Source organism: Protomyctophum parallelum, assembly GCF_964188405.1.
Source record: "Protomyctophum parallelum genome assembly, chromosome: 4".
In the NCBI taxonomy this organism is placed as follows: domain Eukaryota; kingdom Metazoa; phylum Chordata; class Actinopteri; order Myctophiformes; family Myctophidae; genus Protomyctophum; species Protomyctophum parallelum.
In genome coordinates, this window is record NC_139700.1 from 33,572,085 (window position 1) to 33,585,462 (window position 13,378).

Sequence of the window (13,378 nt, forward strand, 5' to 3'; positions counted from 1 at the left end):
TTTCATTATTCTTTGCTCTCAAACCATACCCTCATTATTACCACCTGGCAAAATCATTGAATGGTATAGTATTAGTACATTTCCATTGCAAAGTGTAAATTCTAGATAAGTTATTCAAAAAATAACACCCTTTTTCTGTAATATAAAACTATGCAAACCATGTGAAACAGTAGTAGTCAATAGCAATACCAAATTCATCAATTGCCACATAATACCCTTACATCGTCCGCAGACGGACTCATCTAGCATAGTATATATATATACTGTCTATAAGGTCCCTTAAATATTATAAATATAGTTGGATAATAATGCATGTGAGCAGGCTTTGTCTGAGGCACTGAGAGGGGTAAAAGCAAAAGGCACTGGTTATATACTCCATCGTGCGAGGGTGTCGCTCGCCAAAGAAAGAACAGATCCACAAGCAATCGCCGTGTCGCCTTGTGGCGCGGCGATATCTTGTATATCTGTCCTTTCGTCAGGACGCGACACCGTCGTACTACGGAGCATAAATTGAGGCCACGCCTCTACTCTCTGTGTGCTGCAGCTCGGCTCCAGTGAGTGTGTGTGTTGTGTGTAAGTTCCGACCGAGTACCGACTGTTGTTCACCAGAGAAACGTCTCTCTACTTCGATTATTTGGAGATAAACACCCGGAGGAGGTATATAGACAGAGGGGTAGTAGAATAGAGGCTTGAAAACGCACCGGATTCCCTCTAAAGTCTCCTCCATGCCGTTTTTTTGAAGAAGAAACACCTCTCCACCCTTCCCCAGGCTGCAGCACCTGTTCGGTTCCGTCTTCTCTCTCTCTGGGTCTTTTGCTCGAAGGAGGAGTTGTTGAAGAAGCTCTACCACTCCTCATTGTGTGGATTTTTTTTACACGATACACACAGCATCGTTGAAACGGACAGAACGAACATACGAACGAACGAGTGTTCGTTGTGTTAACTGGACAACAAACATGACTTCGGCGTACAACAATCTGGATTTTCTGCCTCCCTTGGCCGAAAGTCGGCTAATGAGCTCCAGCGATACAATGTAAGTCAATTGGAATTTGGAAATTGTTCTGTTTCCCCACCCCTCCCGAAGATAGACGAGCATTGCTATTAGTATTATCATTATTGTTCGAAACAGCAGACACTGGTGGTGGCTAAAACCAGATGCTAACCTTAGCCTAAGAAGCTAGCAGTCGATCAACCGGCGCTACGCCCACGTCAAGTTGGACCATACCAACACATGTATCGATATAAAACAACAGCCATCAAATTCGAACGCCATCTATGTTTTATTGGGCGGAAACGCCTTTCTCAAACCAACGTACTGCTTCAGATGTTTACTTTATCGCGCGAACCGCGGCGATGTCGCTCGACAAGAAGAAATGACGGGCGTCACTTTCAACAGACGTATTTTCATCCAGAAAATAACACAAAACAACGCTTTGGTAAACGGAAAGACTCCGATTGAGCCGCATTTTCAGCTGAAAATACGTCATTATTGTCGAGGGAGCGACCGTCTGACAGACGCGCGACGAAGTATAAATTATTTTATAATGCGCGAGCCAAGTGACACGTGCTTCCGGACATCACAAGTTTCAGATGAAACTGCGAAACAAAAATGCCAATGATGTTTGTTTTGGAGCTCAAGTAGCGTTATCATCCAGAACATGGTACATTCATAACGCAATCGTTGGCGTTACATAGCTTCAAACTAGAAATCGCCATGTTTAACGTCAATTCGCTTCGCCTTATTAGCTCATGTAGGCCTTGCTTATGTATGTCATCTCAGTGGTTTATTACCACATGTTGTTATTTTGTGTAGCCTCATACAAGAGCTCAATTACGAGACCCTCTCTGTAAAGCCTAATTTATAGTCTGTAGAACGTCCGCTTGTTAAAAAGAACAGATGCTAGACAGCTAGACACGTTGTTAGCCTGGAGATCTGTTCTTTTCGGCAGGCGACTACACCTTGGTACGGCGGAGTATAACGTGGACCCTCCCTCCCCCTGGCTGTTAGCAGGGAGGTTAGCTTAGCATCGAGCAGCACGTCGTTGGCTAACAGCTTATAGATTTCCTCTAGTGGTCTACACACTGACTACTACACCCATGATCTAGTAAGCTGTGTGGAGAGAGGGTTTACTTGGCGTCAGAAAACACGTGGTTCCTTTCTGGTACATTATGGAGAGAGTTGATGGAAATCTTGTGACAGTTGTTGTAAACAACGGAACTCTGCAAACAGGAACTGTGCCAGAGCGAAACTTGTTGTTCAAAAATATTAGTACATTAATTCGCGGCAGAAACATTTCCCATGTAGGCTCAATATGCCTCTTAATCTATTTTTATATAATTTTAGTTGCATGTTATGTTAACTTGTATGGACCAGAGCTAGTTAACTTGTAACTATCAAAATCTTAAATAGGAAGGAGAGGTCGCACAGCTCGTAGTCACGAGTTGGTCATAAATTAATTACCAACGTTTCGGCAACAAAATGCCTTCTTCGGTGGTGAACTTATTCCACACAACACAAATATTGATGACATGTCATACATTTGATTTGCAAGTAGTTAAAAACGGTGTCTCTTTTGGAGTCTGAAGGGACACATTTCGCTGCTCTTATTATACTACGGTATTGGGAAATCTGGACTTGTGGCGATGGAGACCGTATGGTGGTGATTAGATCAAGCTTTACTAAGCTTCTTTTGATTGATTGATAATCCCGATTGTGGACAGTAAGAGTGGCTGTCTGGACTTAAGTGTGATCCCTTGGCAGCAAACGCTGACACAGCGCTATGCAAGCTTAACATCATAGTGATCCCTTTGTTGTGGACATGAAGCTGTTGATCTGTCCAAAGTGTGGCCTCTTGGCACCAGGTCCGGGGTCTACACAGGCCAGCTGTGCTAGCTGTTCTCTCTCCTCCCAGTGACACTGGTTGTGAGAGATTGCCACACAGACAGATGTTGAAGGCCAGTGGCAGGAGGTCTCTGATCTGTCCTGTGACCTCTTTCACTGCCCCTGCTGAGTGTATGGCACACCCTAGCCCCTTTCGGCACCCTTGGTTACCTTTTCTGAATTTTGGACGTCTGTACCCCAGGGTCCCCAAGTATTTATTCCGGTCTCCATGGGAGACAGATGTACATACCCTCCGTTCACGCCGTGCTGCGCTCTGCTTGAGTGTCTGTGAGATGTTTCAAAGATGCATAAAGCGGCTATAGGAGACTACGGAAACATGGGAGAAATCGCATTTAGCGTTGTCTACTCTTCTTCATGCAAGTAATCAACTGGGGAAGTTTCTTAAAATGATCCCTGGCTAATAAGACAAATATGCATTAAAACATTATACCTCTATAACTAAAATTACAAAAGTAAAACACCATCAATATTTTATTTCATAAATAGACTAATAGAGAATCTTTCACTCATTAGGGACTGCTCCCGTCGCAAGTTGATGATGTATGTCCATGTGGGGTCTAGCCCTATAGAATGCATATGCTATTAAGAACAACGTCATACCTTCTAAGGTTGATATGAGCATCAAAGCATTATTTTAAATATTTTTGATGGGCGCTTGCCCCTCCTATACACAGGTTTAATGTTTGTCTTTAGTTCAATGTTTGTTTTGTAAACGCATTGACGATGAAGGGAAAATTTACGGCATGTGTCATTTACGGCATATTGTTAGTGGCGTTTAATGTTTGTTTGCACCGTTTGTTTTATATCACCTAATCAACATGAGTTAGACTTTAATATATTGGCGCCCCTCATTTTACATGGGTGTGATTCTTTTTTTAATAGCGTATTGCCCACTATTGGTTGGAGATAAGTCAACATGACAAGAGTTGACAATGTCCGAAATTAAATCGAATGGCTGTGTTAATGTGAGCAGAACTCAGGTGTCCAGTCTGAATAGCTGCACAGGATATGGTGGCACTGGAGCGTGTCCTCTGTCTAAAGTTTTGTTTTGGCCTCAGGTCAAAGTGGAACAGAAACCGGTCCATAATTTACATTTATGAGGCTTGCTGGATAGATGCAGTTTGCAAATGTAGGCCGAGAACAAAAATAGCAGAACTTTTAGTGAGCGATGTGCTATTTTAATTGAAGAATCTTAACACATTAACATATTTAGGTCTGTTCATGTAATGGATGATGGCACAATGAGCCTCTATGTAAGCAACTCTATTTGGTCTCTTTAGTAGGCTTTTATCTCCCTTGGAGGTGCCCAACTATGGCTGCTGATGCCGCTGCCAGTGAGTTCCGCCTGAGGATTTGCATTCATGATCCATCTTTGAGAAGTGTGACCAGAGTTGTTTTGTTTGCGTTCTGATTCTAGAGATTTGACTATTTGTCCACACACTCTTTACTTGGGGAAACCTCATCCATATCCACTAGGGATGCTTGTTGTAATTAACAGAGCTAATGGGGCGGGCCTTGTCATCAAATGCTGGCTGCCTGTTAACATGAAGCCTTTTCAGAGGCTGATTGCACATGTCTGTCTTCATCAGGGGAATTGTAACGATGAAATCAGGCCACATTGAGCCCAATTGAGGTTAATACAAAGAATAAATGTCTTAATGAAGAGTCAATCAAGATTCTGATGTCCTGATTACAGCCCAACATTTTGTATGACAATCGAGGGCAGTCTAGCTATCTAGGGCCACCATTTGTATTCTCTATTATTTAGATGGTTTGGTTCTCGACTCTTCCCTGTACCACTCCTGTGTTTTATTCTCTCTGGCGTTGCTCCTAGGACACCTGGAATTTACTCCAGGGATCAAAGGTTTATCTTAAGAATTAATTCAATCACGTGTGCTTTCCTGGTTGAAGAAGCGATCATTATTGGTCATTTTGTCTTTTAATAGCCGAGTTTACAGGGGCACATATCGGAGGCGCTTACTGTTTTGGATCCCTCAAAAGGGCAACACTAGGGGGTGGGTGGATGTGTTTGAGTCCTGAGGCCAGATTGTGGTCTACTTTCTTCAGGCCAGTCAGACTGGCTATTCAATGATTGTGACCAGTCATCCAACCAAATATTCTGTCCTTGCTTTGGGCTTCATACTAGTTGGAGAGGAGTAGACTAGGTTGAAAGCAAGTGAGAGAGCCTTTACGTGTTACTTGACAGATATTATTATCAAACAATTAGAGGCATGCTGTCTGATTGACACAACTTTTAAGGCCATTGGCTGTCAGGAAAAAAGTCACCATTTTATTCAGGGTATTACTTCAAAACAGCTGTTCCACTTGACCATTTTAACCCCCCAACCCCCATGAAGCATGAGCAGTGTGCCTCTGGCTTTAAATCCAACCCAGAGTTGAGGGTGTCTGCTCTGCTGTACATATTTTCTCACTGGACCTTTTGAAATGTTGCCTGACTTGAATCTAGTGCTCGGCAGGCAACACTGGCAACTTTCTAAAACAAGAGCAGAAAAGGTGTAGCTGGCGTGCTACTGCGGTCAGCACACTCTGGTGGAGCAGGACACATGGTCCAGATAAATCACACATTTTTTATGGGAAGTCGAACAGCAGGTATGCAACTGTCGCTGTGCAGAGTGACTCGTCAGCTGCTCTGAGGCGTCTTGGAGTGGGATCATCTGCCACATCACAAGGCTGCTTGTGGAGACTCAGCAAAAGACTTGATTACTGATGTCTACGAACATTCCAATAGGTACTTGTTGGGTGCAGCCAACTTACCAGTAGGGATAGGCAATATCAAATATCAAGATATTTTTGACCAAATATTTTAAGCTCGGAAAATTGCATCTCTTAAGAGTTCTCAACGGGTGGAAAACCGACCAATTGGCACAAATTGTCTGTTTCAAACTGAAGCAAAGAAATGTTATCACTTACTTTACCGTTATGCAGCCTTTCAAACCAGGAAAAGGCTGGATATTTCACAGTATTACCATATTTAAGTGGTACTGGTCTCCGTTTACCTGTTGCAATTATGAATTTGTGTGTACTATTACTATGTAATAATCGCATAACTTAAAGAGAACACCTAGAAATGTCAGCATGGCTAACTAGAAAAGTTGGCTCGGCGGGTTGCCTACCCAGGGCTGTGTTGCAACCTGTTCTAGCTTCACCATGAACCGGTTTGAAACATTAGGGCTAGCCTGTCATATCTTCCATAACTTACTAAGAGTGCATACAGACACTGCGTTGATTTTTGGCAGTTTGTGCAAAACTCCTCCTGCGAACTTTGGAAACCAATCTTGGCCAATCTGATATCTGCTCAATTTGACAGATGAGTCTTGATCAGTGTGCCAAATTATTTTTGAGTGAGTTAGTAAGAATCAGATCCGTCTGAAGTCTGAACTTACTTTACTAAAAGTAAAAGAGAGAATACGTTTCGGCAACTGTGGCCTTCGTCAGGTATATTGACGAAGGCCACAGAGGCTTAAATGTCTTTTTACCCCATTTCCCCCTCCCATTCCACACACATTTGTGTGTTGTCACTGCTTTTGTCTCCTCCTTGCTCTTTACTGCCAGTGAGGAGTCCCCACTTGGAGGATGTAGAGCCTTCGTCCTACTCCTCCCACCAAACACTCCCTGCTGACAGGTGCTGCCCAGACAGTAATAGTACAGTGTCTCAAATGCTCGACAAAGCCGGATGCACCACGGTGGATTAGAACCCACAACCTCTGGTAATTAGCAGGCACTTTACCACTACGCCACCCGAGTGTCTGATTGCCTAACTGGTCCATTTGACAAATGAGGGGTGGAGATTATTCCTTGCCCTCCTGGGAGTATGTGTGTTATCACACGATTGGCCCAGTGTTGGCCGAGAGACGGACAGACTCACAGACGCAAAAACATAATCTGTCCTCTTTGGCCATTCCGACCTGTTGGGGTCAACTGTGAGGGGTATACTTTACCCACTAAGCAGAGCTATGTCTTGCATCGTCTATAACAGGGGTGCCCAAACTTTTTTCACTGAGGGCCACATACAGAAAAATATAAGAAGGGCTGGGCCACTCACTAGAGATGAGGTATATCGCCTCACCTGTTGTGTATTAAAGTTAGCAAAATCAATCAAATGTAGGTAAATTATGCTTGATAATTGAATATGCTTACAGAAATAAAACAGCCTACATCACCATCCGGGACGGTCGCGGAACGGCCGCGCGTGCACAAACGCGCGTGCACAAACAAACAAACAATAATAATAAGATGCAGCCTGTCAAGTGTCAACCTGTCACCGGGGGACTAAACGGCACACACGGAGAGAGAGGGAGAGGGAGAGGGAGAGCTCCGCAGCGCACACGTTACAACCAAGTGGGCACTGCCGCACTGAGGTTGAGACTAGACTCGGCCAGTGAGCAGCACTGGGCACCAGCCACAAGTTCACAACAACCACACTAACGTATAATTTGATTTTCTCTACAACACGGACCCGGCCATAAATCGATCAATAAGCTGCATCATATCGCATCGCATGTAATAATATCCTTACCATGGCTGATCATAATCATGCCGACCCTTCGTTACAATGGCAAGCTTTTCTTGAAGTCCTTCCTTCTCGAAAAGGGCTTTGACTGTAAATCCACCACCAAAGTTTGTTCTCCTAGTCCAGTCATTTTTGGTGTTTGTTTGTGAGTTAAATCTGTTAATTTAGCGAGCTCAATCAACCCACAGATGGGAACTCGCGCAGAAGGTTTCAAACACCCAGTACTCTTTTCTCATTGGACAATATTTTCAGCAGATGGGATCGAAGCAAGACGTTAACAAACGCCCAGCAGGGCAAACTCGAAATCTGATTGGCTAAGGAACCTGTCAATCTCTATCACTCGTGGGAAAAAGTTTCTTAAGTATCGGTTTTGGTTTTGTGGAGAAGCTGCCTTGTTCAAGACAGTAGCTCCACCTAAGAAATACAATATAGTCAAGTGCAAGTTTCATGTGCGGGCCATATTCCATTATATTTTTAGAATTTGATACGGGCCAATAAAAAATGGATCACGGGCCGCAGTTGGCCCGCGGGCCGTAGTTTGGACACCCCTGGTCTATAAGGTTGTTGCATGTGTGCTTTTCAATGTGCAAGATGGATAGTTAGGCCTACCTTAAAGCCCCAACATGTGAAAGCTGTGCTTTTATTGTGAAGGGAAAGGTTTCTAAACTCTGCGATATTTCCAAGTACTGAAAATAGCTGATCTACAAGCTCACAAGTGTGGTGGACGCGCCACGTTGTGAACATGTAAATCTGCTATTTTCAGCATGCAACTGCAAATGTCTTATGATGAAGAATATACCAGGTTTCACGTGGGAGATGTATTTTGTTCAATCATGTATGTAGCCTGCACACAGCGCTACTTGGCGCAAAATAACAAGCTATTTGTCCGTGGCACTCTATGTTTAATCAAACAACAAGTTTACCATGTTTGGGGACGAGGCAGTATGTTCTGTGTCTGCTATCTCTGTGGATTCAGCGCAAGCATCATCTAGTTGTAAAATGCGTGCTGATCGAGTGCGTGCACATGCACATAAAGACCGCACGTGCGTGGATTTCTGCCGGTTTTAGGTAGATTACATCGGCCGTTAGCCAAACAAGCTAAAGGTTGCTACATTAAGCCCCCCATTTTAGGGAATAAAACGTTTACGACTTTACGTCATTTACGTCAACGGTTATGATGACCTATTATATGAAGATAGTTTTTAACAGGATACAGCTGATGCATTTCTTCAATCGAGTGTTGACAGTCCTAGTGTGATGTTGCATCAAAAGGTCCTCAGCAAATGGCGTCATAGCGCCACAGGAAAACTGGATAAATGGTGTCACACACCACAGCACCGTGGCCTTAGTGGACGAAGGCTTCAATGTATTCCAAAGCGTCTCTCTGACTCGGCCTATTGTGCTGCAGAGTCAACGGTGAATAGTGCTCTCCAGCTTGGGGGAACAATATGTGATTGTTCCTCATGCTGTGGTGGAGAAGCTGTAGGTTACTGCCTGTACCATCGCCTGAACGCCTGAGGAGGAGATGCGCCACGATACCTTGTCTGCTAACCTGAAAAATTTGGATGTTTAGAGCTCTGTTTTGGTTATTTTCTCTCGTTGGCAGTCATTGTGGTTGGGGCAGTTTTCCCCATTATTTCTTTTGGAAAAGAAACTAGTTTTGCTGGTCCTTATTTATCGCCTCTATCGCCATCATTGTTTGGATGAAATGATGGCCTGTATTGGCAGGGCCTGCGGTCAATAGCACTGGCAAATAACTACTTGTAATTGTAAACGGGTGGGAAGTGACTTTTTTTAAGGATAGAGGTCGAGCTGGAACGTAGTTATGTCGTTTAGGTCCTTCAGGGAGTTTGGCATGTCTGCTGGCACAATTTGTAAGAGATGGATGGCTCGGGTCCAGAGGTTTGTATGCAAAATTCCCACTGGTTTATTAGTTTTCTCATCAATGTCTTTTTGTCTGTCTTTCTGCTTACAATTATTGTATAATGGAAGTAATCGTGTGTATTGTGCCAGAATGTTCTCTCAGCATGAGTACCATGAGTCACTGGCTTCTGTATGCCTTTCCTGTGATCATTGGCTTGGGCTAATTCCAGTACTAGTGGCATCAAATATTTAGGTTTACAAGTTTATGGTTACCGTAGGTTATTGTAAAACAAACTGTGTTTGAGATGTTCTTGTTTAATGTTTGTTTAATGTTTGTTTCCTGGGCTGGGGGAAATGGCTTTAACGTGCACCAATTGTGCCAAGAGGGTAGCTTTTCACTATGCTCCTGTAAAACAAATGTATAATATATTTTTGTGTTGGCTTTGTTCAGTGTCAACATGAATTGTCTATCGATGCAATTTATATATTGTCCCGAATATAAGACAACTCTAATTTATTATGTCAAATAGCCTAGTATGACGCTGTTTTTTAGGATATTTCCATTGGGGAGAAAAAAAAACATTCTTATATTCAGGCCAATAGGGTATGACGCACAATTCATGATTATGAGAACCATCAGTCATTAATTAGAATATATATATATATGTATGTGTATGTATGTATGTATGTATGTATGCATGTATAATATACCATACTAGTATATGATTGGAGCGACTTCCCTCCCAGTTATAGCCACAAATATTTATGTATTCTTTGATTTTGATTTTTTTTATTACGGATCCCCATTAGATGGTGCCATGGCAACCAGCTAGTAAATGGTTATCTATTATATTAACAAAATTGAGATGTGATCAAGAATCAATATATGAATGCTGCACTCTTACTGTAACTGTCTGAACCATTCATGTGTACTGTATTTCAAGGAGTTTCCTTGAATAATACATCTTTCAAATAATAACCAGCCGCTTTAAGATCTTGCATGATTATCTTACATGATACACAGATTTTTGGATTTACAGTCAAATCTACCAAAGATGTTGGTTTCTTTCTGTGTAACTTATTATTTGTGTTTGAGGCTTCCCTTTCTTTGGGAGATGTATTGTACTTTACACTTAAAGCCAAGGTGTGTGTTAATGTGTATTGCTTTGGGTGTCCAGCATCATACTAAATACTAAAATACATCTGGCAGCCAAGTATAGTATAGGCCCATTTTGTCATGATTTGTCATTACAGTCCAAGAATCAATCGCGTTATGATTGATGTGTCATTCTATTGCCATTAAATTGATGTGGTGACAAAACAAAATCTAACTTGGCCTGGGCGGCTAGTGTAGTGGTCCGGGCACCTCGTGTTGCTGGTTCCACTGCCAATCTCGATGACCTTTGCTGCATGTCATTCCCCATGTCTCTCCCCATTTCTTGTCAGTCTACTGTCAATATAGGCAACCAAAAAAAATAATATATATATTTAAAAAAAACATTTCCTGTCAGTCATTTTCACAAATTCCTTTGCTCTCTCACTTGATCTCAGCAATGGTAACGGCAATGGCAACACCATGAATGGGTCGCTGGAGCACTTGGACCAGCCAGACGTTGACACCATCAAGATGTTTGTGGGCCAGGTCCCACGTTCCTGGACAGAAACTGAGTTGAAGGAGTTGTTTGAGCCCTTTGGAGCCGTGCACCAGATCAACATTCTCCGTGATCGCACCCAGAATCCCCCTCAGAGCAAAGGTATGAATCATATTCATGCTTTAATCTATACACCATAGTATTTGGTATAGTCCAGAGTATACCAGACACTTACTGACTGACTATTTCTTTTTTTCCCCTCCTTTGTCATTACTTACAAAGCATTCTCTTCTAAAAAGCTACACTGGTATTTTAACCAGTATTTGGCTGGCACCTGGTGTTGTTTCCCCCCCATGGTACAGGTGTAGGAGCTATCACGTATACTCCATCACCCATGGTCACACTTCAGAATAACACCCAGGAAAGGCATTAGAATACTTTTGTATGGCTGTCTTTGGCCTTACCTACCACTGAGATGATTCAATTATCTGTTGAATTTCAGGGTTACAAAATGTTTTTTATTACCCATTCTTGAAATGTTATTATTTTTACATACTGGTCCCATAATGGTTTAAAAAAAAGTGCTGCAGAAAGGAGAGCTGTGGTGATGAGTGTTACTGATTTTTTTTTCAATGAGTCATCCATCAATGCACTCACCTTGGAATGAGTGCTCAAGTCGAGCAATTTGGTTCAGGTTGCAATTAGAGGAGATGGTGAACTGGAAGCCCTAGATTCTGCAAATGGTATCGCTGAAAGTGACCAGCCTCATGGAACTATCTACTGGTGAATAAAAAGCAATACAAGCCCTACTGATGTGGTACAGCCAAATTTTACGGCGTCTCCCAAATTTCAATTCCCTCGATGGTTGAATGCCTCACTACGGCATTTCAAGCAATAATCCACTCTGGGTTTTTTTATGTGAAACCCTCTTTGAAGTTAAGGACTTAGTGTCTATCTCCAGTGCACAGGGCTGGAAGAAGTTAAAAAAAAAAACAGAGCCAAGCAAGCCTAATCTTTGAGGTGCAGGCATGAAATTTGTCACTGGGATTTGGTCAAGTATGCAGCAATGCGTGTCATACCTCTGTACTCTGATAACATAACCTAGTCCTGTTTTAAGCAACAGGACTGGCATTCTGGTGCTTCCTACACGTGAAGGTCTTGCACTAATTTAACATCACCAGGGGAAAAGGGCTGCATGTGTGCTTTGAAAGGTAGACCATCTGAATTATCTTGGATGCTGATTAGGTGGTATATACTGCCGGCATTGTGCAGTTCATTCGGAGGCTGAATGGTTCAAAGTCTGCTCTTCTTAGTAGAGAGCCCTCCCCTGTTCCTAGGCGGAGTGTCAGCTGTGATGGTCCATTGACATGTTAATGCCATGTTAATGTATTCTAATAGATAATCTGGCCTGATCACAGCAGCCTTTTTGGCTCACCCTGGCCCATGTGAGGTGAATTTTGTTTGAGCAGGGCTTGCTTTTCCCTTTAGCCACTGCTTTCCTTCTCCCTGCCATGGCATGGGCCATTGACCAGTAGTCATGCCCCCACTGGGACCGCTGAGGAGTCAGGGCAGCGCCCCTGGCTGACACGTTGTTTGTACACCCGATAATACCCCCTCCACACCCTCTTATATCATCCATCTTGCTTTTGTTTGACTCATCCGTTGGATTCACTAATCCCTGTTCCATTTCGGTGGGTTTGTTTTGCCGCAAATCTATTGCGGAGCCATGTGATTTGCGTGTTGTTTTTACGTTTTAGGTCACATCCACTGCAGGCTATGAAAAAAAGCATCTAATAACCATTGTGCCTCTCTGGAATGGTTTATTTAGCTCACGCAAAAAGCAGAGGCAGGACTAAGTCACAGGGAAAGAGCGCAGAGCTCAGCTGGCTCGGAGAGAAGAGCTCGATGCATATTAGAGTGCCCCCCCCCCCACGGCCTGCAAGCTCCAGTACAACAGCATAATACACACTATGTAGGTCAGAGACGCTGCAGTGCTCTACTTCCCCCTCAGCCCAGTGAAAACTGACAGGCTGGAACGCCACTGGCGGTCTGCTGGGACGGAAGGATGAGAGGCTGCTTTTTTTTTCTCCTTCTCCCTGTGCACCCCAATCTCCCTCCCCCTCCTTCCCCCATCGCTCCCACCCGCTTGTCTCCTATATCTCATTGTACTACTTCCATGTTCTGTGCGTGCGTGCTTGAGAGTAGGGAGAGGGAGTGAGAGCTATTGGAGTATGGGGGTGAACGAAGGGAAGAGAGACGGACATTTTATTATGTAATGGTAGCAACTCTCATTCTGTGTGGATCCTGTGCCCTGACTTTCCCGTGCCATGCTGACCTGTCCAGCACGCCTCAGTAGTCCCATGGACAGCCATCTAAGCTTCTGGTCACCGCAGACCCTCGCCCGTCTCATTATCTTCCCCTACGCTCTCTGCAGGCTTCCTGCATGTGTTGCACACAGCCGTCTAACAGTTGGTGCTAAGAATATCGTGT

General features: G+C 43.5%; 1 protein-coding gene across 4 annotated transcripts in view; it reads left to right on the plus strand.

Moving 5' to 3' along the window:
- The first annotated feature begins 549 nt into the window (after positions 1-549).
- Positions 550-13,378, plus strand: part of LOC310857691 (CUGBP Elav-like family member 2) — a 34,631-nt gene continuing 21,802 nt past the window's right edge. For 2 of the 4 annotated variants that reach the window (XM_083763480.1, XM_083763481.1), the window contains exons 1-2: positions 550-1,033; positions 10,848-11,050. In XM_083763480.1, coding sequence (XP_083619606.1) covers positions 957-1,033; positions 10,848-11,050 — 280 coding nt within the window. In that variant the 5' untranslated portion in view covers positions 550-956. The remainder of the gene's footprint in view (positions 1,034-10,847; positions 11,051-13,378) is intronic. The other 2 variants (XM_083763479.1, XM_083763482.1) reach the window with 1 other exon arrangement.